At 45.3% G+C, this 26,988-nt stretch overlaps 1 protein-coding gene across 2 annotated transcripts in view; it reads left to right on the top strand.

The window, feature by feature from the left end:
* Vsnl1 (visinin like 1) overlaps positions 1 to 26,988 on the top strand; it is a 60,434-nt gene that overhangs the window by 26,902 nt on the left and 6,544 nt on the right. The window contains exon 2 of one of the 2 annotated variants that reach the window (XM_076833466.1): positions 26,130 to 26,345. The exons of the other annotated variant lie outside the window; for it this stretch is intronic. Within the exon in view, the coding sequence (XP_076689581.1) occupies positions 26,130 to 26,345 (216 nt within the window). The remainder of the gene's footprint in view (positions 1 to 26,129; positions 26,346 to 26,988) is intronic. 2 annotated transcript variants of the gene reach the window in all.

Genomic DNA, 26,988 nt, shown 5'->3' on the forward strand with positions numbered 1-26,988 from the left:
GAGTTGTGCTCAGGATATTAAGAGGGCAGAAGGGAAGGGCATTCGATCTAGCTTTCACTTGAAGCTGTCTGAATGTCCTGAGTTCTAGAGGATGTGCCTGAGGCAGAAAAGCATGAGAGAGGGAGGCGCTCCGTGCAATGGGAAAAGCAGGGAGATGATACAGGCCATCCAAGGGGAGGTACATGGGGAGTACAAAATTCATTTCGCTAGAGTGTGAAGTGTCCATCAGGCAGGGAGGGTACCACCATATAAATGGAATCAACCTGGGAGGGATTGAGCAGGGACTCCCCAGAAAGTGGCCGAAACAAGTGAAGAATTTTAGGTAAGGTGGCTCTGGAATTTTCCTTTTTAAGTGGTTCACTGGGCAGCAGTGTGGACAATGGATTGGCAGGAGAGGAGCAGGCTAGAGGCAGGAAGACTGGAAGGATCCAGGAGAGATCTAGGAGTTAGAGACCCACCTCTCATCTTCAGGGGAAATCAGCTGAGCTTTGAACATTGTCCAGTGTTCAAGGTTTTCAGGAGGAAGGCCTCTCATTAGTTCCAACTTAGGATCCCTCACCCATAGGTCCAAGCTCTAATTAAAATGCAGGGGACACAGATGCATACAGTCATCCCCCGACCCCGCCAGGCAAGTGGGTGAGTAGGTATGCAAGAAGCTATTTATGATATTATCTTTTGAGAAAAAGAGTTTCACACCCACTATTGTCTTTTATCCTGTGACTTATAAATAGATTTTAAGTCTCAGAAATCCAAGAGAGTACATAGTAAAAAAGCAAAAAAAAAAAAAAAAAAATAGCAAAGATCTAAACAATCTTCATTTGCTTGTGTTAAAAAAAATGTACAGAGAGTAACTTCTGATAAATTCAAAAGAGTAGAGTGAAATCTCTCACTTTAAACTCCCTGGGCAAGGCTAATTTGAATGCTACATTATTTTGAAGGAGTACAATTTTAATCCTCTCACATTCAAGCATAATAAAACCTTAAGAGAATATTTGTTTAATCAAATGCTAATGAGTAGAATAAGTTAATAAGAAATTATAATAGACTTATGTTACATAATGGTGAGTCAAGAGCAGTCTGATCATTTTTTTAAAATATAATAATAAAGGGAATAAAGGATAGCTACCTTGAAACAATAGCCAGCATCTCTCATTTAACCCAAAATCTCACTTATTGAACAATCTTATTAAAACCAGAAGTTCTTGGGAAGGCTACTGGTTTTCAGATTGCATTCTCCTGAGTACCCAGAAAGTGAGGATGACCCAGAATAAGAGACATGCATCTGAATAGGAATTTTGTCTGGCTGTCCTCCTTCTTCTCAATTCTTCTGAGTCCCTTCAGTTGCCTCTCTACCTGCCATCCATCAAGCCAGAGATCCAAAAGCAGTTCACCTTTTCTAGCTCATCTCACATAAATTTAAAAATCTTTGAAGAATCCTAGTAATCCACATTTCATGCTTATTAAGACAATCATTGGTGCTCTCTATGTGTAATGAATTGCATTCTGCCATCATGTATAACAAATTAGAATAAATAAATAATTTAATTTAAAAAGACAATCATTTTTCACAATCAAGTAATCCATAGATAGTTTAGCACTAGAAAAGCTGTACTTATAATTGCATCAACAATATTAAGAAAAAGTGATTTGAATAGATACTTGTAAGAACAAAAGCATCATCTTAAAGAGAAAAACATTTTAATAACGGAAGGTAAGTCTTTAATTTCAGGAGAATTTATTTATTTATTTATTTATTTATTTATTTATTTATTTATTTTGGTATAAGGGATTGAACTCAGGAACACTCGACCACTGAGACACATTCCCAGCCCTATTTTATATTTTATGTAGAGACAGGGTCTCACAGAGTTGCTTAGTGCCTTGCTGTTGCTGAGGTGCTTTGAACTCGAGATTCTCCTGTCTCAGACTCCCCAGCTACTGGGATTACAGGTGTGTGCCACCGAGCCCGGCTGAGAATTTGTTATATTAAACCTTTGTTGGCACCATGTCTTTAACCATAAATGTATGAAAATCAATACTGAGAAAGGGACATTCTTTATCTTTGGGTTATAGAAATTATTACCAAAAAGTAAAATAGGAATTCAATACTAGGATCAGAAGGAGAAGAATTGAAGAATTCAAGAATTTTTCAAGATTTGAAAAGGAGGAGGAGGACAGCCAGAGAAAGCTGTCTCTAATCACTGAAAGAACATGTACCCCTCAAAAATCCATGAGAATCAGCAAAAAAATTGAATTAATAATGATTTGTCTAAAATAACCAGATGATCATTTAAAATATAAAGGTCATTGTCCTTCTTATGTACCACCAAAAATTAATCAGAAAACATATTAGAAAAAGATAACAACTTATAATAGCAACAAAATAAAATACAGAGGCAATCTTTAGAAAAAAAAAAGAGGGGACTTATATGAAGAAAACCTTATTGAACAACATAAATAGATTTGAGTCAATGGAGGGAAATGCAGTTTTTCTAGCTATCCAAATCAAATTCTGTGAAGGTGTTAGGTATTCTTTATTTAGGTTTAGAGGTAAATTGAATGTCAATTTAAAATTATTCTGAGGTCCACTCAGAAGAATGAACTCGAGACTAGATGACCTTTAAATAAATGGGATTCTTGTTCTCAGGATTTGAAAATATGCTTTATGACTCTAGTTAGTAAAACAGTATAATCTACTGCCACAGCAGAAAAGTAGCATGTGTAACTGGTCAGGAACAAGCCGGCCTATATATACCAATGTAATTAATCAGTGATCGAGTACTGTGCTAGCCTAATGGCTGCTGGGCCATCTGCTTGAACGTTGGTGGAGAGAGAGTGAAAACTGATTCTCCCCTTGCACAAGGAACCAAATAAATTCCAGATAAAATTAAAGAGCTGGTTTCTGAAATGAAATAATAATAGATGATGATTAAATAATAAAAGTGGCTATTACTTGAGTCTCTGGATGGAAGTGATTTCCAAGAGTAAAAGTATTGGGAAATATCTGTTATATCCATAGGTTGACTGAATACAAATTAAAGATCATGTAGATCCAAAAATGCCCTGGGCCTAATTAAAGGCCTAACACCTGCTAAAAGGAGGGGGAAATTCGCCCTGGAATCTGCTGTAAATTATTATAAGGACTAAAGAGCTAACTGGGAACACCCGTTTTTTCAAGGCTGGGGAAAAGGAAGAGCACATGTCTTCCTCACTATTTCTGGATTAAAAGTCTGGGTTGATTTGGGCTGGTATAATAGTTTGTCCTATATAATAGTTGCCTTGACAGCACTTAGGCAAGATTCCCTGGGTTTGCAGTCACTCCTGGTGATTGGTTATCAGGTATTTAAGACTCAGTTCTATTCATTAAAAAAAAAATTCCATCTCCAACTCGATTCAGAGCTCTCCTTCCCTCCCCAGCACAGGCTGACTCGTCATCTATGACTGCAGAGAGGAGGCAAGGACCTGTCAAACCCAAGGCTTTTGGGCAACAAATCCTGCTTATGGACAGACAATCATCTCCAGGTCTGCAGCTGCTCCCTGGGTGCCCTTGACTTGTCTCTTTACCTCTCTGAGCCATTCATCTTGTAATATGTGGAAAATAACAAATGTGGTGGGCAGAATCATGTGCTCCCCAAGATGTCCTAATCCCTAGAATTTGTAAACATGTTGCATTACATGAAAGAGGATTTAAGGTTGCAGATAGAACAGGGGATACTAATCAGCTGACTCTTGATAGGGAGATAGTCCTGGACTATCTGGGTAGGGCAAAGAAATCACAAGAGTCCTTAAAACAGGAAGAATGAGGCAGAAGAGAAGGTTGAGAAGAACTCTACCTGCCATTGCTGGCTTGGAATGAAGGGAGGCATCACATCACCAGCTCAGGGATGGCAGGCAGGGGACCTCTAGAAGTAAGAAGAGGCAAAGGGAGTCTTCCCTAGGGTCTCCAGAAAGAAATGTGACTCTGCCATCATGATTGGAGCCCAGGAGACCATTGTCAGATTCCTAACCTGCAAAACTCTAAGATAATAACAAATTTCTGTTGATTTAAGCCAAGAACTTTGAGGTTATATCAGCAATAGGAAACCCAGCCAATGCACAATATTCGAATGTGTAATTACTAGAAGAGATCACCTATGTGAAATGCCTACTAAAGTGGACCAGTGAAAGTACCTTTGTTACCTAGCAGTAGTGACTGTAATGGACTACTTACTGGTAACCAGGCTTCCTGAAGAGTCCCTACTCTCTGCCAAATAAATGTGAAATGATTTTTTCCCCTTCTAACTCCACATATGATGAACTATTCTGTCCTATATAATAGTTGCCTTGACGGGTTTGCAGTCACTCCCGGTGATTGGTTATCAGGTATTTAAGACTCAGTCCTATTCATTAAAAAAATTCCATCTCCAACTTGATTCAGAGCTCTCCTTCCCTCCCCAGCACAGGCTGACTCGTCTGTGACTGCAGAGAGGAGGCAGGGAGTGGAGGTGGGATGTGTCACTGATCCTCTCTCTGAAGCAGCGTCTCCTTCCTCTACGACAGACTAGCTCCTCCACTCCTTCATGTGTAATGGGACAGGGAGGAGATATGAAAAATGGAAATTCAAGAACATTACTGTTCTACCCGTGGCCGGTCTTTCAGCTCATGGTCTCTGGGTTAATGTGGGCTGGCCATGTATCCAATGGGCTTCATCTAGAAGAGTGAGGCTTACGGTGATGCGGTGCCCCTAAGCCTTGGCTGCTGTGTCAGTCACCTTTTCACCACGATGACAAAATACCTGAGAAAAACAACTTAAAGCAGGAAAGATTTATTTTGGCCCATGGTTTCAGAGATCTCAGGCCATGGTCAGCTGGCCCCATCGTTTCTGGGCCTGTAGAGAAGTACAACATGGTGGAAGGACATGGCGAGGCAAAGTAGTTCACCTCATGGGAACAATAAGCCCTTCAAAGGCACACCTCCACCTCGGCCCTGCCTCCTACAGTTTCCAGCACCTCCCAACAGCACCACCAGCTGGGAGCTGCCTTCAACACAGGAGCCTATGGGAGACATTCCAGGTCCAAACTGTAACAACTGACCTTTGGCAGGTCTGGCCTCATTCGTGTGAGGACTCATGTACTCCATCTCAGCCATTGCCCAGGCCAACTCCCAGACCAGTGGATACATGCAGATCCACCCTCCAAACCATTTAGGAACTGGGGAACTACAACTGCTCCCTACGGTTCCCTACAATTCTCTTCCCCCATTCAGAAGCACAGGGGCTGCCAAGTAACTGCCTAGAAAACATCCAACCAGGGAACAAAGGCCAGTCTTTCCTTTGTATAGGAATTGACATTCGTTTACAGTCACTCTTGGAACCACCAGAGGAATTCCAAGCCAACCTGAGAAGATGGTCATATGCAAGACCATTTTTTGAGCTAGACCTCATAAGCCTATGATGAACCCCAATTGCCATCAGCTCTCTGAAGCTAGAATAGCACCTTTTATTCTCAGTTTCTTGTATTGGTCACAATTGCAAGACAGAGGAAAAAATCTCTCTGTCACTGGCTAGAAACCTCACTAGGAGTCTCAGAATAGGCACAGGAAAGATTCCTACATTCACTCACACAATGAAAAATCCAGCATTGAGATGCCTGCCTGGCTTCTAGCTTGCTCTGACCATTGCCAGGGCCTGCTGGGTCCAGCATGGCTGATGCAGACACTCTGAACAGGGAAAGCCCTGACAAGGTTTTCACCAGAAATAGAAGCAATAAAGGACTATTTAGTACAGGCCTGCTGTTCTTAATTATCCCAGCAGCCCCTTCCTCGTTCCAAGGTGGCATTCAACAGCTTCACTGCCAGAATACTAACCCAGGCCTGGGAGATGCCAAATGTTTGGGCTTCTCCCACATCACTGTGGGCAGCTGCCTCAGTGGACCTGGAGGAAGCCAGACAAATGCATGGCATATTTGTATGCAGACAAATCAGTGATTGTTTCTGGGGCTTATTCCTTTATTCAATTTTTCATTGAAGCAGGTATCTTGTGCCCTGCTCTGTGCTTTGAAGGATACAAAGGTAGAGAAAAATGGTCTGTTCCCCTTGGTGGTTTACCCCAATCTAGCAAGGCAGACCCAGACACATAGACATAAAATAAGAACAGAATAAGCACTATAGGAGAAGTACAAACAAAAGGTTAGAGAAGCACAGATCAGGGACAGATTCTAGCCTGAGTGAGCAAAGACATAATAGAGTGTGAGTTATTGAGGGCAGAGGCTGGATCTCTTTTCTCTCTCTCTCTCTCTCTCTCTCTCTCTCTCTCTCTCTCTCTCCCTGTTTATCTGGGTCTGCACATATTGGATACCCAACCATTGTTAAGTTAAGCTGGCATGAGAAGCCTGGAAACACGAAAAATTTTAATAAAAACAAGCAATTCAGTATGTCTGCGTACAGCACAGGGAGGAAGGTGTGTGGTAAGACATGAGTACTGGATGTTGGGGGTCCTTCAATGCCAGCCTAAGTCCACATGGTTACCTATAGGTAACCATGGATAGAAAGATGTAAAAGAGTGATAGAAATTTGTGTGTTAGAAATGTCTCCATCAGGGTCTGTACAACCTTCAAAGGCAGGAATTGGGGGTGTGTAGCTTTATTTTAGGGAGAAAAGAAATTCATGAGGACTGTGGTTATCCAAGCGTTCGGATGTGGATTTTAGCTTGTTGGAATACAAACCTCCTTTTAGAATGGCATTGGAGAATCCAAAGACCTACGTACCTCGGGCTCCTCTCTGAGGTGTAAGGGAGGCCTGACTCTGTGCATCTAATGTTCTTGAGTTTGGAGGTGTTGCCTAGGAAGGCACTGGGCTCCATCAGGCTGCATCCTGACCTGGGCTTGAGCGCCTGCCAGCCCTGTGGGTCCTGTCAGGACTTCTGGGGGCCAGGGCTCAGCAGCCAGCTGTCTCTGTTTTCTGCTTCACGTACTGAGAAAACACCTGCTCTCAGCATCCTTGTTTTCTGCCTTGCCTTGCCTGCTTTGGTCTGTGCCACCCCACAGTCCCTGGCCTTGGCTCTTCCTTGACTCTATGTCACAGCTCCTTGCTCCATCTGGATAAAGAGAATATTCACCTGCAACAGGGATCTCACAGGGGCTGGGGATGTGGCTCAAGCGGTAGCACATTCGCCAGGCATGCGCAGGACGCTGGGTTTGATCTTCAGCACCACGTAAAAATTAAAAAAAAAAAAAAAAAAAAAAGTTGTGTCCACCAAAAACTAAAAAAATAAAATAAATATTTAAAAAATTCTCTCTCTCTTAAAAAAAAAAAAGAAAAACAAAACGGTTCTCATAACCAGACAACACTTTGGAAGACCAACATTGGCCCATATCTCTTGTCATCTTCTTTGGGCCTCTGCCCCTCCTGGCCCCTCTCCCAGGTGCCCAGCCCTGGGCTCTAGAGCTGCCTTCTCCCCTTAGAAAGGCAGCCCTGGCCTCCTTCTCTGCCCATCCCAGACTGAATTTTTTCTTTTTTTTTTTTTTTACCCAAACTGAATTTTAACAGCTCTAATTAGATCCCTTAATGCTCAGGTTGGCTCTGTTGAAAAGCTTGAAGCTGGACAGATCTGGGATCCAATCCCAGATCATTAGTTACAAGACTCTGGGCAGGTCACCAAATCCTCAGCCCCTTCCCTGATACACCGATAACACGAACCACATCACAGGGTTAGTGAGAAGACAAGGAGTTGCTTCCATAAAGCCTCCCTAAGGTGAGGGCCCCTGTAACAGTGACCATTCACTTTACTTGAGAAATGCCCTTCCAGCCCCTCCTGCTGAGTTCTAGACCCAAGAAAGAGATATCTATTCCTGGGCAGGACTTTCCTAAGCCTCTTTTTGTGCATGTCCATGCTGATTCCAGCAAATTGAGCAGCTGGCAGGGTTACAACTGAGTGCCAAGGAAGTGCTACCTCAGAGTGTCTTGGACCACCTGAGGGTTCAAGTCCTCCGCTCCAGAGTGTCAACCCTTGATGCTCTGTGAGAAGGGAAGATGGCAGTTACACTGCAGAGACTGGTCAGTTGGGCAGACAGAAATCAGCAGATGCTCCTTGTTCTTGAACAGGAAGACTCAGGGTTGCAAAGATGCCAGCTTTCCCTAAGTGAATGTCACAGCTCAAAGCAGTCTCCATCAAAAGCTCCTTGGGATTTGCTTGGTTTGGTTGCTTTGCCAATTGACCTAATTACTTTGATGTTCCTCTGAAAGAATATATTTCCAATAATAAGCAGAAGAAAAGAAGAGGGAAGTCGATGCTTCCCAAATACTGAAATGTATTACAAGCTTATAATTAAGATACTATATTGTTGACAAAAGTATAGGTTGACAGTCAAAGGAGAAAAAACCTAGATCAAATGTAGGCCCCCATAAACAGGATAAAGTGACATGTCAAGTCAGTAAAGAAAAAAATGAACTCTTCATTAATTCCTATGAGAGTTTCTTAGCCATTATATTTATAAAATACACGTGACTATTCAAAGTTAAAGGAGAGAGGCAAGAATTAGAAGAAAGTATAGGGGAATATTCTGAATTCCAATGTGGGAAAAGCCTTCCAAAAAATGACACCCCAAACCAAAAGTCATTTTAAAAAATACTGATGCATTTAACTCTATAAAATCCTAACTTCTGTGTAGAAAAAAAAAAAAAACACTAAAAACAAGCAAGTCTTCCCAAAGAAAATACAAAAGATACTCAATCTCAATAGAAACCAAAGAAATACAAAAATGCTTGGGTAACAACACGGTACCATTTTTCTTCTGTCACAGGAGAGATTTGGGAGAGAGCTCAGGCCCAGTGCTATTAAGAGTGCAGTACTAATTAGCACCTTAATTAGGCCCTGGACAGTCCTTTAGCAATATGGGTCAAAAATAAAATTTGTCCAGCAATCCATGTTTAGGTGAAAACCAGAACAACTTTATAAATAGAAAACTTTTACTAAGTCATTGGTAACAATGAAGGTGTATTAAATAATTGGTTGAGGGTTAAATTTTGGTTTCATAAGGCTGCAGGTATCATTCAGTGGTAGAGAGCTTGCCTAGTATGCATAAGGCCCGGGTTTGATCCCCAGCATGAAGAAAAAAAAATTGGTTAAATAAATTATGGTGCATGCATACAATGGAATATTAATCAAAAAGAGGGTCATATGTTTAAAGCCAGTAGCATGACTATATTTTCATGATATATCACTGAAGGAAAAAAAGTCCTGGTTAGGAATTGTAAATACACACACACACAAGCGCGTGCGCGCATGCGCGTGTGTATGTGTGTGTGTGTGTGTGTGTGTGTGTGTGTGTGTGTATGTGTGTAAGGAGTGTACTTATGAACGTGTGGAGCTCCGCACAGGCACATACTTAAACAATAACTAGAATAAAGGAAAGGCTTTTATCAGCATGATTCATTGCTGTATCCCTGATGCGTGGAACTGTCAGTGTTCAATAAATAGTCGCTGAATCAATGAATGAAATCCTAGAACAATGCTCAGTGTTAATAATGGCTGCCTCTGAGTGGTAGGATTTTAGATAATTATTCCTCGATTGCTGTCTTCATAAATGTGTTTTATCTTTAGCATCAAAGAAAAATGCTATTTTCTGAAAACGGAAGTGCTTTAAAAAAACATAAACAATGAATCTCCTTCAATTATATGTTAAATAGATTACCCTTTGGAGAAGAATTATGAAAGACTCATAAAATAAAGAAACCAGCATTAAAAATAGCTCTTGGTTAATTTAGTATTAAAAGTAAGGGGGAAAAAAAGACATATACCAGATCTGGAGGAAGGTCACCTTCACCTATTACATTAGTCAGGAAGTATAGAGTGCCCGCTGTGTTCCAGGCACTAGAGATACATAAATAAGTCAGGCCTGCCCCTTCTCTGGAGGCAGCCATGGCAGAGTGGGGGCAGAGCTGGGGGCAGGTGTGCAAACACACCCTTCCAATGCAGGTCAGAGTGTTGCCATCACTCGAGGTAAAGCCATTGATGCAGCTTGGGGTAGGAGAGCTGGGGTATGGGGTTCAAAAGAAAGAGCAAAGTGACAGAGGGCTAGTGGGAACCAACAAGGAGTGAGGGGAAGTCCTGGCAGAGAAGGAAATGTGGGCAAAGCATAGAAGAGCACTTTGGAAGGACTTCCTGTGGATCTGTTCAGGTTTGGAGGACCGAGGTGGCTAGAGAGATGAACTGGAGAGACTTGCTGGGCCCAAGTCCAGAGAGCCTAGACCAGCAAAACGGCTTTGGCCCTGCAGTGTGGGAGGGGAAGGGAGGGGAGCACCAAGCAGGGCAGGAGAGAAGTTCAGGGTTACATTTCTCTATATTCTAGCTCATTCTAGGGGCAGGTGCTGCCTTCCTGAGCCTGAGAAAGAAGTGGGGTAGGTGGGGACAGTGGCTCAGGGCTACTCAGCAGAGTCCCATCCTTGGATGAACACTCTGTTATTGCCATTTTGAAATTCTTTGTAAATTTTGAACAAAGGGGCTTCATAGTTTCATTTTGCTCAAGGACTCACAAATTAGGTCGCAGGTCCTGGCAAGACCAGAGGCAGACTTTGCATCTCAAATGACCAGGAGGAAAGGGCAGCATAGGATACTGTCTCTCTCCATGCCGGCCTAGGGGTTCTTCCCAACACATTGTCCAGAAAAGAAGTAACAAACCCAATGGCAATGTGTACCTTTGCCCAGGTTGGAGAAGAAGCCCTGCAGTGCAGAAGTGAAAACAAGGCCAAGGCAAAGACTCACTGTGCCCCTTCCACTCCCCTGACATCTTCGTTTCTTCTCCAGGATGAGAGACCCTCGGGTAGGAGTGGGGAGAGGAGGGGCCCCGGGGTTGTGGTGTATTTGTATGTTTTTGTTCTTCTGGGAGCACAGACACCATCCTGATAGAACATGGTTACCTCGCTACCAGAGTCATATAGTGCGGGTTGCAGATGCCCTGGAAGCCAGCAGGGCTCCCCTCTTCTGCCCACGGTCCTGCTGCTAAGGAAGTCACTGCTGCTGCTTGGCTCTGCCCTGTGGACAGACACTGGCTGGCAGTTGGGTCCAAGTGGGAGATGCTCAGCCTCTAGCTCCATGCACATGCACACGCACACACATATGCACATGCATGCACACCCACCTCTGGGCACAAGGGGTTTGTTCCTGCCACCATGAGGGTTTCCTTCCACACATCTCAGCTTTGCTAGCTGCTTAGCAACAAGCCGTTGGGCAGAGCAGGGAATTAAATACCTCTCTGGCTGCTATAGTCACAGGGATCCCACGGGAAGGAAAGGGTCACACAGAAGGTCTGGGGCTGAAGGGCAGGGCTGTGAAGCCCATCCCATCCCAAACCACGGGGATCAAAGAGTCAGGATGCTGGGGCTGAGCCAGGAATCGCAGAGGCCTGCTGGGAGTGATGCTCCAGAAAATAGAATCCCTACAGAAATCCGTGAGCGGCAGGAAGGCTGCAGGGATGGCTGATAACAGGTGGCTGGCAAAATGCAAAAAGTTGTAAATATCTGCCATGGGATTCACCTTGGAAAGAGCCAGGTTCAAGTCATCCTTATGGCCATCCTAAAATGTCTCATCCTGGTTTTCAGTTCTTGTTTTCAGAGTTTAAGGTCAGAAGCCCTCTCCCCTAGGAGACCTACAGCACCAGGCAAGGTTCTCCAGTTGCATTTCCTAAATTCACATCTCAGCTTTGTTGTTTACTGTGTGCCCTTGAGAAAGTTACTTCACCTCTCTGAGCTGAAATTTCCTCATCTATGAGCCCCATCTCAAAGGTCTGTTGATAGGATTATGTTAAAGCAGATAAAAGGACTTAAAATGATGTCTAGCACATGGGTGTCAATCAATGTGTGGCCAATTACACTTCTCTGGGATAAAGACACTCAGTCATTATGGACCACATAAATTGCAAAGTGGGCTACACCACAGACATCCAGATGCCAAGGGGAGAGGAAAGGAAAAGAGTTGCTTTTTTATTTTCACTTACTTGTCCACTTTTGAGCATCTTCCGAGTGCTCGGCATCATACAAAAGGCTTCACACGAGTTTTTGCATCGACTCTCCAGCCACCCTGGGTGGGTCTTTGCAGACCCATGGAAACTGAGGCTCGGAAGCAGAGTGCTCTGCTCAAGGTCACACTTCAGAAGTGGAACCAGGGACTGACATGGTCACCTTGGCTCTGTAACCCTCACTCATTCCCCTAGATAATCTGCCTCTCCTACTGCTGTGCGGAGAAGGGGAAAGATATTGATTTGTCTGAGTGGTCAGCATTTGCCAGAGAGCTCCTCCCTAGGGCAAAGCGTCAGGAATATGATGTAAAGCCAGAGGGGCTACCATAGCACCCCCTGGTGACAGTGCCCGGGATCAGGAAGTATTAGCCACAAAAATACCAGGCACCTCGATTAGGAGGGCGGGAGCAGAAGGCCCAGCCTTCCTGGCCTCTGCGTGGCCTGAGCGACTCGTGGACACCAGGACAGGAAGGAAAAACCTCTGCTCAGGCCTGAGGGCTGCAGCCTGATCTCAGAGGCTCGCGGCTTTCCTGCTGAGCAGAACCCCTGCTTCCCGGATCAGCAGAAGCCTATGCTGTGACCTTATGTATTCTTGAAGTTTTGATGGTACAGTAGCCCATAATTAAAACGCATCCTTTGGCATTGTTAGCCCTGGGAGCTGTGGGGTTCAGAACCAAAGCCGTGAGCCATGTGAAGCTCCTGAGCACTTGGAATGTGGCTGGAAGGAATTGAGATGTTCCCTGCGTATGATATACACACGTATTTCAAAAACTCAGGTCCAAAAATAGGTAAAACCCCTCATTAATAACTTTAATATTGATTCCATATGGAAATAATGCATATGGTGCGTGGTGTATTTTTAGTATAGTGGGTTAAAACAAGTACATTATTAAAATCAATTTCATTTGTATTTGTTTACCTTCTTAACATGGCTATTAGGAAATTCAAGTTACATGTGTGGCTTGAATTTGTGTCTCAAAATATCTTTTTTGGCGGGGAGGGGGGGGGGAAGGGCATCTCCCAAAGGTATTCCTAATAAGCCTTGCATTTCGAGGGTATTTTAGTGACCATAAAACATTTGTCTTTCTTTGTGGATGGATCGCAGAAAGCCATACCTGGAATGAGGACCCTTAAGCCATTTTGTACCATCTCCTGATTCATAGACCAAGAAACAGGGCACTGAGAGGAGGAATTAATCTGGCACACCAGGTTTCTTGCCCACCTTTACCTGGCCCCACCCCACCCCTGCCCCTGGGGCAGGCTGACTATTCCCAGCTCCTCTTCCCTGCCCTTCCCTCAGGGGAGGCCTGGGAGCTCTCCAAGGGGAGGCATTTCTATCCCTGAGCTTGTGGAGGGGAGCCCATGCTTTCCCTGCAGACTCAGAGAGATAAATATGGAAGTGCAAGTGGAGAGCTTCCCGAGAGGCACCAGGGCTGCTACCACCTTTAATGCATAAATGAGGAGGGAACAAGGCAGGAGGAAGCTCCTCTGCCCAGCCCAGCCCTGTCTCCATCCTCCTGCCCCTGCTCCCCAGCTGAGCTCCCCTGGGCTTTGGTTCCAGCACCTCCTGCAGTGCATGCTGCCCCCCCAGCACCACCCACAGCACAGTGTCTGCCTTCTTCCTGCCACCTCTAGGACCCATCAAGTGCCGCCCCCTCCAGGATACCTCCTGGGTCTCTCAGCCAACGTGGCTTCCTCCTTCAAATCCCAAAAGCCTGGAGAGTGTGCTCTTCTACATGGAGTGTGGTCAGAAAGAGGCAGCTCCGGGTCCCATCTTGAGAAGTGCCTCAGATAAGCAGAACCACCCCTGAGCCCCTCCCAAGCCTACTGAATGAGAATTTGCATCTTCCTAAGACACCCAGGAGAGGTGCCTGCACACTGAGGCTAGAGCCACCCAGCTCTGCACACGGGTGAGAGTAGGGCATGGTGTCCACAGTGTCCGGTGTCCGGTTTACATTGTTCCCACTATGGTCGATCACAGTCAGTGTCTGGCACAGGCACAGGCTTGTGATGGATACTCTAACCACAGGAAGAATGACCTTTTCTGAGTCCTGAGATTGATGCAACCCTTTCCCAGATGTGGTCCCACAGCTCCCTCCCCGACCCACTGCTTAAATCACACCGAGCATTAAGTCAAGAACCCTGAGCACTAGCCAGAGACCCAAGCCCTAAGCAATCTTTCAGCAACCTGCCTCTCCAAGCTTGGGAAGAGCTGCTACACCTCCTGCTTTGCATCTTGGTGGAGTGCCTGCAGGTGGTTCACTACAGAACAATGGAGATCTTGCACTTTCTGACCTCTGAGTTCCTGTATTAGTTAGAGAGACACGGAACGTCTAGACCCAGGGCAAAACTGCCTGAGTTCAAATTCTCCTACTAATACTTACATGATCGAGGGCAAGTGACAATATTTTGGTGCCTCTGTTTTCTTATCCATGTAATGGGAATAGCCATATCACCAACCCCACAAGGTTGACAGAGGATTACATGATTAAGTATTGGTAATGTGCCTTAACCAGTGCCTGACACTTGGAAAGTGTAATAACGTTTAATTAAATCAGTGCCTTTTGTCAAAGATGATGTTGAAAACAGCTGATTTAGAATCATAGGAGTTGGGAGAACCTCTGGGGTTCATGGAGTGAAGGGACATTGCCCCAGCTGCTCTGCAGAGGAGAGAGCCCTTTAATCCCTCAGAATTTCTCATGTTGTGCAATCTCTTACCTCAACTAAATTACTGATTCTAAGCACATTCAGTCTCTGGTAGACCTGGCTCTCTATGGGTTTGAAGGTACTAAAAGGAAGGTTTAGATGCACCAGGATGCATTTGATGCATTCTGCCAGGAAACCCCACGCCCATCATTGGCTGGCTGTGCTCTTCTTGGATGGCCTTTGCTGCTAATAACTTTGCCTGAGACTCTGACTCTGCTTCCCTAACTACAGGGAGATCTTGGGCCACATTTGTGCTTTACTGCATCCCTCTCAGCACTTAGCCAGTACCTGGCACATAGGTACACACAGGATGATAATTACTGACTGTTCATTCAATATATTTTTTCCATAAAAGAATGAAAGAACATTATCTCCTCTATATGTATGTTTTAATATTCCTCACTTTTTGGCACATATACAGAGTACAGCTTTGCCCGGACTAAAATAATGATGATAATAATAGCATCTTTGATTTGCTGAACACCTATTCTGAGCCAAGCACTGGGCAGGACTCACCACACACATTTATCCTCACAACATTATTAGTCCATCTAGAGAAGGGAGCCCACCGCCCCTCATTACCCAGCTCTTCTCTAGAGGAAGAACTGGTAGCTAATCCCAGTCATTCTGACTTGATTCCAATGTAAATGTAATGCATTTAAGCCCAGAAAGCCCAGTAGCCAATCCTCCCCCACCTCACTCCTGTATTCCTATGAAGAAACTAAGGCTTTGGAAAGGTTAAAACCCTTTGCCCAAGGCCCTATGTCTAGTAAACTGTAGAACTACCATCAATCGCAGACCCCGGGCGTACCATCCTCCCTCACCTTCTGCATGGTGTGTCTTCTTTGCTCTTGATCTGGAACCTCTGATGGCAGAGATCAGACTTTGTGGAGTTTGTATAATTTGGGCAGAAGTCAAAGTCAGGGCAGTAATGGAGGAAGTGATAAATATGGGGAACATGTAGGAGTTGGCAGAAAGACTCCTCCCTTCCAGGGAATGGAGGGCACACCTTCTTAGGCAGTTGCCCGAAAGATGTTCGTTTCTCACAAACATGTTGAGCTTCTGCAGCTGGAAGCTCCCTACCTCCGGCTGTAATTGCTGTCACCAATTTTGTTGTAATAGCTCTGTCTCCCTGGGATCCCAGGCCCACTGGCCTAGGGAAATTTTAATAGGATTCTGAGATGCAACCAGGCAGAGCAGTTTCATAATGGTCACTGTGACACTGTGAAATGACCGGGGTGTAGGATGGAACGGGAACTGACCTTGAAGAGACCATTTCATTCTTGGTGAGGAAGGCGAATAAAGTAAACAGTTTCAGAAGTAGTTGTGAATTTGTTGTTCCACCCACTTTGAGCAATGGACGAGAACACCTTTCCCCAACAAGCCACACCTCCACCAGCACCTCCAAAGACCCTGAACTCTTGCCTAGTTTCAAAATTTCATTCACTTTAAACTTAATAAGACAGTCTTCTTTCTAATCTAGCAGAATGGCTCTAAATGAAAATGCTTGGCAGTTTCCAGAGCATGATGTACTATTGACCTCCTAGTTTGGTGATAGATGGGAACCAACCACAAGTTGGAGGCTCAAGACTGTTCATCAAGAGACGTAGAGGAGGAGTCTCCTTCCTCAAATCAAGATGCCACTGACACAATCTGCAGGGGAATCTGTGCATTGGACAGAAGTAAAGAGAGTTCATTTGACTTTCAAGTCTGTGTAACTAACAATCCATTCGGGGTCTATGACACTTTCAGTGAAGACAGGGATTGAGATAGAAAGAGAGATAGATAGAGAATAGACTGGAATTTAGGTGTGTGTATGGAGATAAGATATAGACATAGATAAAAACACCCTAGACATAGGCATAGGGATACATAAAGAGATATTCACCTTCAAAATTTGATCCTATAATGAGGGCATGAGATACAAAGGACAGCAGGGATAGGCACTTTGGTTAATGACAAATCCAAAAACATGAAAGTACCATCCCTTTGTAAATTAATTATTTTCTTTATTCTGCAGTATTTATTTATTTGTTTGTTTGTTTGTTTTACTTCCAGGATCAGTAGAAGCTAAGGAAGATCAAAGCTTATCTGAATTATCTCCCATTTTATTTTTTAACTTTTTTATTTGTTTTAATTAGTTATACATGACAGTAGAATGCATTTATGCACTTTGATATATCATACATAGATGAGATAGAATTTCTCATTTTTCTGAGTGTACATGTTGTAGAATCACATTGGTCATGCCGTCACATACATACATAAGGTAATAATGTCTGTTCCATTCTACTCTCCTTCCTATGCCCCCAACCCCTCCCCTCCCCTCCCTTCACTTCCCTCTACTTAATCTAAGATAACTCTATTCTTCTCTAGTGCCCCACCCCCTTTATTGTGAATTAGCATCTGTATTTTAGAGAAAACATTTGGCTTTTGGTTTTGTGAGGTTGCTTATTTTGCTTAGCAAGATAGTCTCCAACTCCATCCATTTACTGGCAAATGCCATAATTTTGTTCTTCTTTAAAGCTGACTGATATTCCATTGAATATATATACCACATTTTCTTTATCCATTCATCTATTGAAAAACACCTAGGTTGGTTCCATAGTTTAGCTCTTGTGAATTGAGCTGCTATAAACATTGACATGGCTGCATTACTGTAGTACACTGATTTTAAGTCCTTTGGGTATAAACTGAGGAGTGGAATAGCTGAGTCAAATGATGGTTCCATTCCAAATTTTTTAAGGAATCTCCATACTGCTTTCCATAGTGATCACACCAATTTGCAGTCCCACCAGCAATGTATGAGTGCCTTTCCCCCCACAACCTCACCAACATTTATATTTGCCAGTATTGTTGATGATTGCCATTCAAACAGGAGTGAGATAAAATCTTAGAGTAGTTTTGATTTGCATTTATGTAAATTGTATTTGTTGATCAATTGTATTTCTTCTGTGAAGTGTCTGTTCAGTTCCTTAGCCCATTTATTGATTGAGTTGTTTATTTTTTTGGTGTTAAGTTTCTTGAGTTCTTTATATATCCTAGAGATTAATGCTTTATCAGACGTGCATGTGGTAAAGATGCACTTCTTTTTCTTTTCTCCCAATCTGTGGGCTTTCTTCTCACATTATTGATTGTTTCCTTTGCTGAGAAGAAGTTTTTTAATTTGAATCCATCCCATTTACTGATCCTTGACTTTACTTCTTGCACTTTAGGAGTCTTGATAAGGAAGTCATATCCTAGACTAACATGGTGAAGATTTGGGCCTACTTTTTTTCTATTAGGTGCGGGGTCTCTGTTCTAGTGCCTAAGTCTTTGAGTTGAGTTTTGTGCAGGGTGTCTCCCTTGTTTTACATCGAGGTAAATGAAGTCCTCAGAAAGAAGATGGCTTGACCTTAGCCACACCTAGACACCCTGTCTCTTAGTTCAGCATCTTTTCCTTCACAAGTTGTTTCTGTAATCCATCCTGGTCCAATAAGCATTTATAAACCACCTACAGTATACAGCTTACACATGCACAGAGACCTGGTCTAAGACATAAATGAAAATTGCTTATCCAAGAGGCAAAAGCTCCTTTTCTAGAAATTTAGTCTAAGACAACTTTTCTTCTCAAATGATAGATGTAACTGTGCAAGCCGTGAGCTAATAGTACTTGCCTTGTGATAAAGACCGCGGTGCAGGGGAAAACACATCCTGTTACCCAGCGGTGCAGTGGAGGGGCAGCTCTAAGAAGCCACTCAGGACCTGGGCGACCCATGGGGCTGGGGTAGGATCTGTTCTTGACATCCTCCCAGGGAGCCCACGAGGGGAAGGAGCTCCCATCTGGGCTGCATCCACCCCAAGCTTTGCATTGCTGGAGGGCAGGGACCAGGCCCAGTTTCTATGCTTAAGGCTTCTCCTCACCCTCCTCCCGCCCACACAGAGCTCAGCATACAGCCTGGCACCACTGGGGCTTTTGCGAGGATCTGTTGAATGAACACTTTGGCAGGAAACTGTTTTTGGACTCACCATTTCTAATTAAGGGGAACTGTCTCTCTCCTCTTCCCATGCACGTGACCGAGTGCATGTGCTGCTCTGGGATGATTCACCCCTCGTGAATCATCAGCTCAAGTAGTAACGAGAATAGTCTGAAGGCCAAATGGCGAGCCTTCTTTAGCACAGCTGGCGTAAGGAAGCTTCACCACTCATTTCAACCCTGTGGCTGGCCATTTGCCGCTGGCTCCAGGGGCCTGAAAAACACCTGCTGCTGAGTCACTTGTTCATCTGACAGACATTTACTGAGTACCTACTGTGTGCCTGGCCCTGTACCAGAACCGGGGATTACTATGGTGACAAAGGCAAACCCTTCCCTGGCTTCCAGCCAAATGGGAGAAAGGCATGAGCCAGCACCTGTGAGCAACTGTGAGAAGTGTCACCAGGGAGGGGACCTAGTAATGAGCAAGCACTAAGTGGGACTGATCTAGGCTCAGAGATGGCGTTCCTGAAAAAAGGAAGACTGAAGTGAGGTCTGAAGAAGGAATGGGGTTAACTGAGCCAAGGGCAGAAAAGGAGCATTTCACCAAATCCTAATCTCTCAGCATGGAAAATACTCAACTCAAAGTGGATCAAGGACCTAGGATTAGACCAGAGACCTGCGCCTATTAGAGGAAAAAATAGGCCCAAATCTTCATCACATCAAATTAGGCCCCAACTTTCTCAACAAGACTCCTAAGACGCAAGAAATAAGATCAAGAATTAATAAATGGGATGGATTCAAACTAAAAAGTTTCTTCTCAACAAAAGAAACAATCAATGAGGTAAAGAGAGCCCAACTTTTGGGAGCAAATTTTTGCCACACACACGTCAGAGAGAGCACTAATCTCCAGGATATATAAAGAACTCAAAAAACTTAACACCAAAATAAAAAAAAAAAAACAACCAATCAATAAATAGGCTAAGGAGCTGAACAGACATTTCACAGAAGATATACATTCGATCAACAAATATATGAAAAAATGTTCAACATCTCTAGTAATAGAAATGAAAATCAAAACTACTCAAAGATTTCATCTCACTACTCCAGTCAGAATGGCAGCTATTAAGAATACAAGCAACAATAAGTGTTGGTGAGGATGTGGGGGAAGAGGTACACTCATACATTGCTGGTGGGACTGCAAATTGGTGCAACTAATCTGGAAAGCAGTATGGAGATTCCTTAGAAAACTTGGAATAAAACCACCATTTGACCCAGCTATACCCAAAGGACTTAAAATCAGCATACTACAGTAACACAGCCACATATGTTTATAGCAGCTCAATTCATAATAGCTAACCTGTGGAACCAACCTAGATGCCATCAATAGATGAACGGACAAAAAAACTGTAGTATATATACACAATGGAATATTATTCAGCATTAAAAGAGAATAAAATTATGGCATTTGCAGGTAAATGGATGGAATTGGAGAATATCATCTAAGCAAAGTAAGCCAATCCCAAAAAACCAAATGCTGATCCATAATGGTGTGTGGGGGGTGGGGTGGGGGAAATGGAGGAACTGTGATTGGGCAAAGGGGAGGAGGGGAGGGGAAGGGAGGGGGCATAGGGTTAGGAAAGATGGTGGAATGAGATGGACCTCATTACCCTAGGTACTTGTAGGACTGCACGTATGGTGTGATGCTACATTGTATACAACCAGAGAAATAAAAAGTTGTGCTACAATTGAGTACAATGAATCAAAATGCATGTTGCTGTCATACATACCTAATTTAAATAAATAAATAATATTTTCTTAAAGGAGCATTTCAAACACCTGCAGAAGCATGACAAAGCCCCCATGGCATGCCTGCGGCCAGAGAGCAGAGTCAGGGGCCCATAGTGAAAAAAGCCCAGGAGACAGCTGCAGAGTGGACCAGCAGCTGGACCCAGAGATGGAGGCAAGACCAGAGGGTCTTGGCATCTGGGAGTAACCTTGTTCCCTCTAGAGTTGTGTGGAGGATGGATGGGAGGGCCAGAGAGCAGAGCTAGGAGATGAGACGTGTGTATATGTTAGTGGGGCCAGGAAAGCTGTCAAGGCAACAAGGCCTGTCCTGGGCTAGACCCCATGGGCACGAAGAGTTGGAGGCCAAAGCCAAACACCAAATTAACCCTAAAGGATACCATGCCATCAGCAGCCCAGCTCCTGAGCACTGAGACCCATCACCAACCACATGCTTCCCTGGGTGCAGCAAGGCTGCTCAAGAGACTGGACCCCCACGCTGAGAGCCTCAGCCCTCGGGGTGAGGAGTTGCAAGTCATTTGCAGAAGGTGGGCAAGCCACACAGGCTGAAAGCAAAGAGCAGATGGATTGTGTGAGCCACAGACCCCTACAGGTCCCCTCGGAGTTGCATTGTGGCCAAGGGAGGTCAGGGCCCCAGAGTCCAGGGCCCTATCTTCAGGCGGGTGCAGAAGGAGGAGGAGACTTCAGTTGCGGGCAGTGAGGCTGCAAGAGCCAGGTCTTTGAGAAACCAATGCTGGGCTTGGTCCCACCCAAGCCCCTTCGTGGAAGGATGGAAAGATACTTAGGGTAATGGTCCTCCTCCAAGTCCTGACCTTCTGAAGAATCAGCCGAGTCGGCCTGTGAAAAGGACCTGCCCGGGCCTGCCTCAGTCACTCAGGGGATGATCACTCCTGTGTCAGGGGCAGGACCTGAGGGGGGGGTCCAAGCCCTGGCCATCTGGGGGGGCTGGAAGCCCTGCTGACCCCAGCAGGTGAAGGAAGTGACCTCAGAGCTGGAGCAACCCTACCCAGGGGTGCGATACAGAAGGCCCCAGCTTGGGGACCTGGCTGTGTGGGTTCACAGGCATCAAGACGTTAGAGAACAGAGTTCAGAACTGACGGGTAGCAGAGTTCTAACAGCAGCTGGGTCCTAGGAGGGATTGAGACGTGCTTCTCCATGACTGGTGGCAGAGTACCCGGGATCCTCCGATGTTTGGTCTCATCGTGAGCTTTCCTTCTGGCCAACTGATGGGCAGAATCCATTCAGAGGGCTGAGGGCTGCCCAGCCTCTGCCAGGAGGGGCCGAGGGCAGAGCCCTGGAGAAAGACTGTCCTCTACAGTCGCCTTGCTGCTCCTGGCCCAGCACATCGGCCATCACAGGGGGCGGGGACAGGTCCGGCTCAAGGCTTGGCTTGCACAGACGGCCCCCTCTCCAGGTCAGGCTGGCGAGCTGCTGGGAGAGCCAGGTTCCCCATCGTACTGAGGCAGGAGGGCACCCGTGATCGTGGGAGAGGGTGGTTCTCAGGGGAAACGAATCGAGTCCAACTACCAGAGATGTGTAGTGTGAGAAGGGACAGAGCGGGGCTGGGGCGGGCTGCAGAGGAAGGTGCCCCGTGTTTTGAATCCACTTCTTGTTCAGCCATCACACAGCCTTTCTGTGGCCACTGTGGTCTGTAGAGCTAAGGACAGGACTCACATTCACCATAGCCAAGTCTTGTACTGCTGGACAGAAAGGGACTCAGGGATGGCCCACTTCTATAGGCTTTTGCAGTGAAGCTGGTTAATCATGCAAAGAAGCCTGTTGTCTGCCGAGGGCTCCTCTCCTGCCCACTGGTCCGTTGGTCCTTCAGGGGAGGGGTGTGGAACAGGGAAGATCTGTGTGGTCCTGAAAATTCCTGACCTTTAAATTCTAAGCTATGATGAAAAGCCATGAACTGTCAGCTACCTGCTTGTAGGGGAGGGGAGGGTGACGTACTAAGTTTTTTTTTTTTTTTAAGTGTCAACCTCATCGTATCATCTCAGATACTTTCGTTTGTGAGTCTATATGCTTACAATGTATCATAGGGGATTTTATACTGATTTATGTGGTGGTTTAATTAATGTGTATTTCCCCCACTATCCATCCTTAATGCTCTATCTTCTTTCTATTTTTATTTTTATCTGCTAATATACCTATTGACACATAGTAGCTGCTCAATAAATATCTGCTGAGTTAAAGACTAAACGAGTCATTCAAACTATCCCTTGGTATCATTTTAGTAAATTCCCTGCACTACAGGATGCTGCCAGCAGGTGAAGATAAATACAGCAGAGAATTTCAAGCTTTAGAGGCAATAGAAGGCCAAGAGTTATATAATGCTTCTTAAAACGTGGATTTAGGTTTGTTTCCTTAGCTACTTGATCAAGACAAATCTCAAGGTGTAGTAGACGTGGTCAGACAAATCTGCATTCAAGTCCTGTCTCTGCCACAGACACCTGGAACCTTCATCTTTCAAAGGCTGTTTCTCATCTACCAAATGGAATTTGCAGGTTTTGTTATAAGAACTAAAAAAGATAAAGAGCCCTTATAAATTCTGCACAAATAAATAGATGCAGTTTTTCAACCTCAACATGCTTTACCTATCATTATTCATTAGTTTGTAGTTATTGCTGCCACCCAACATTACTTCCATATCAACATTGAAATACAGGAGTTGAAGTAAAATACATAGGATTTACAAAACAAAACAAATCTTGAGCAACAGTTTGTGAAAAACACGTCCTTCTCAAGTCCCTGTTGTCCTCCAAAAGAAATGAGTATGGGTTCAAGACCCTGATTTCTTTCTAGAGAGATTAAAGGAACTGTGGCTTTATTTTTCCATAATGATAAATTTAGAGTTAGATTATTTCATCAAAAAAAGGAGTATTTTCTGATTAGAAAAACTCAAAGCATTCAGAACATTATAGGATGAGTTTTCCAAAGAAACGACCCCTCTAAATATTTGAGGGCCCTGAGCACACTCGGTTCTGGCCAAGGAAACATGTGGCTGCTGAAGTCAGTAGATAGACCTTCTGCAAGCCACATGTAACTTTTATAGCTCAAAATTTGTGATTGATTTTTCTCTGAAGGATTTCCAGGTTTAAATTAATTTTTAATATACTGACCTAAGGTACCCAGCTATTTTTAGATAAAGCTGTCAAAGATCCCTTAACTTAAAAGTATGCTATGAGAAGAAAGTGGAAGCATCCCGTGCCAGGAACTGACAGTAATGAAGAAAAATGCCCACTGCTCCCACGTCCCTGCACATCGGTCAGGGAAACTGCATGCGGGGGACTCGGAATCGGCCTACGGCTCTCCCCACTCTGCTCCCCAAGGGCAGATCTCAGGAACCAGCTGTACCCCAGCCCCTGACCATAAGGCAGATGAACACATTAGCAAACCGCACCCACCCAGAAAGGGAGGAAGGCCGCTCACGCACAAGGTGTGTGAAGAGCAAACTTGCTTAATTTGAATTTCTCAAGTTCAAAATTGTTCAGTTTCAAACTCAGCATTCGCCAGCCTGTCCTCAGGTCCATACCCTAAGGCCCTTTGGGAAAAGCATGGGAACTGTGCTGAGCTGGTCAAAGAGGAAGGAAAACTTTTCCCACTGGGGGCCCCCTCCTTGAACTGCTGCTCATTTTCTGAGCTTTAGGAATGCTTTGTCCACTCCCGTATTCCAGCTCTTTAGCAGATAACATGACCATTTCAAGTTGAGTCCCATTAACTGTGTGGTCCCAGAGCACAGGGATTTGAGGTGTTGGTCTCTGCATCCCCAGCTCCTATGACAAGGGCCTGAGATGGAAAAGGTCTCAGTGAATTTTGATGAATAATGACCAATGAAGGATAGCAGGAATGGAAGGAAGATACACAGACAATGAGGAAACAGGACAAGACTGTCTTTCGCAGTCACAGAAAGATACATGTGATGAAAAGAGAAGTAGTCCTTGTTTTAGTTAGCTTTTTTTAATAACTGTAACAAAGAGACTTAACTGGAACAATTTTTAGGAGGAAAAGTTTCCTTGAAGGTTCACAGTTTTGGAGGTCTCAGTCCACAGATGGCTGACCCCATTCCTCACTGTCCGAGGCAAGGAAATAAGAACATCATGGTGGAAGGATGTAGTGCAGAGTGTGGTGGAGGGAAGCGGCCCAAGACATCACACCAGGAAGCAGAGAGAGCTCTCTGCTCAACAAGGACAAAATATACACCCCAAAGGCACATCCTCCTCCCCTCCTCCCACTCCTCCCCTACTCTCCACCTGCCTACAGTTATCACTCAGTTAATCCTTACCAGGGGATTAATTCACAGATTGGGTTAAAGCTCTCATAACCCAATTTCACCTCCTAACCTTGCACTGTCTTACACATTAGCTTTTGGGGAACACTTATCTAAACCATAATAGTCCTCAAATTTTTATTTTCTCAGATAATACAATGATTGCTATCACCATAAGCCATTAAAGGTTGGGGTAATGCGCTGCACTGTAATAGGAACTGAAACAGGTGGCTCTAAAGTGCTGCCCAAACACAACTCTACAAGCCTCTCTGGCCCCTGGAATACTTATCTCCCCTCAGGACCTCGTGTGCTGAATCCTTACGTGGAAAGGCATTTGATTTCTGGGGGATTGTTCCCCTTCCGATGTGCTTTGGGGTGTAGGAGGAGGGTGAAGCTACACTGAGCACAATGCAGAGATGTTCAAGGAGAAATATGTACCCATGCCCCCAAAGGATGACAGCCATAGGGATACAGAGACAGCTGGCCAGCAGGTCCCCTTAGCCAGTAGCATGACTTAGAAAGAAATAAGAACACTAGTGAGCCACCTCAGTATTGCTGTAGCCCCTGTAGTTGCTGGGTTTATTCGCCCAGAAACAGAACCACATACCTGGCCTCTCCACTTTGAATAGCTCATGGTTTGCTTTTGCTTTTGGCTTTGAGGTATGTCCTCCTGTTGGAGGTCAGAACCCCCTGCTGTGTGTGGTGGCCTAGGTTCCTGTCCAAAGAGACCCAGGCCAGCCCAGACTGACTCTCTGAGGTCTTATCTCCTCTGGGTCTCTGCCTCCTTTTTCTCTGCCTGTCCATTTTCTGTCGCCCACGCACCCTCCATGACTGCTGGCTCTGTGAAGAAACCTCTTTATGTCTCTCGAAAATAAGCCCAGTCATGTTCTATTTTTAATGGGTTTTAAATGTCTGTTCTGCAAAAGAAAATTCCCTGTAAAAAGAAGTCAGAAACCAGAACTCACTGAGGGAGGAGGCGAGTTGGGTTGGGCTCTGGAGCTGGTGGGGGAGAAACCATGTCCAGCAACCTCCCTCCAGCCCCATGGGGAGAAGTTTAGGCACCACCCTGCCAGGCTGCTACCTGCCTCAGTTGCCCCTGGAGGAGAGTGACCAGAGGGGCCACATAGGAGGAGCACTAGCACCTTGTGCTTGTTGACTGATTCCAGGCCCCATCAACCCCCAAGTCCCATGTCATCAGCCTCACCTGAAGGAAAGGGTTGGAACCTGTGCTTGAGGACAGGAGGAGAGAAGGCCTCCCTGCTGCCTCCCACCCTCCCAGAAGCACCGGAATGGGAGCAGGCCCTGCCCCGGCATCCTCTGGCCCTTGGCTCTCTCTCTGGGCCAAGACCAAAGACCTTCACTTCCCTCCCCTGCTGACCTCTGACCTGTGTGTTCTGCTTTGCAGTTCTTCCCTTATGGAGATGCCTCCAAGTTCGCGCAGCATGCCTTCCGAACCTTTGACAAGAACGGGGATGGCACCATCGACTTCCGGGAGTTCATCTGCGCCCTGTCCATCACCTCCAGGGGCAGCTTCGAGCAGAAGCTCAACTGGGCCTTCAACATGTACGACCTGGACGGCGATGGCAAGATCACCCGGGTGGAAATGCTGGAGATAATTGAGGTGGGCTTCAGATGGGACTGTGCCCAGGGCAGCTGGCACCCGAGCACGGTCCCCCAAACAGCTTCCTAGGGCCTGTGCTTAGGTGGCTTCTCTTTTTCCCTGCCTGGAGCCACGCTGGTCACACACCAGGCCTTCACTTCCCCTGCTTCGGTTCCCCACTGCAGCACAGAGTCTGGAGAAGTCCCAGAACCAGTATTGGGCCCTTCCTGCTGGCCTTTTAACCACCCACTCACAGACGACAAGGTCTTCCACAAACACAAAAGTCTGCGGCACACAAAAGATGTTATTAGGCACTTTCCCGGGCCCTTGGTGGTCCTGCTTTGCTGGACATGGTCCCCTTTTCCTTACATCAGCTTCCTGGGGTGGGCATCAGAGGCAGCCAGGGGCTCCAGAGTACCTCTCTCCAGATTCCCACCATTCCACAACGTCCTTGTTTGTTGTATTTGCAATTACCCAGCATTCCTCTGCCCTCTGCTCTGGCCTGGACGCTCCCTGCCCTCCCTGCACGCTGCTCTTCTCCTCTAACCTCCATCTCACTTGGGCCTTCTCCTTCCCTCCTTCCCCCAGCATGCCCCACTGCCCTCTCCCTCACTGCTCTCATCTCTGCCCACACCTCCTCTCCCAGCAAGGCCTTCCTCCCAGC

Source organism: Callospermophilus lateralis, chromosome 14 (genome assembly GCF_048772815.1).
Source record: "Callospermophilus lateralis isolate mCalLat2 chromosome 14, mCalLat2.hap1, whole genome shotgun sequence".
Taxonomy (NCBI): Eukaryota; Metazoa; Chordata; class Mammalia; order Rodentia; family Sciuridae; genus Callospermophilus; species Callospermophilus lateralis.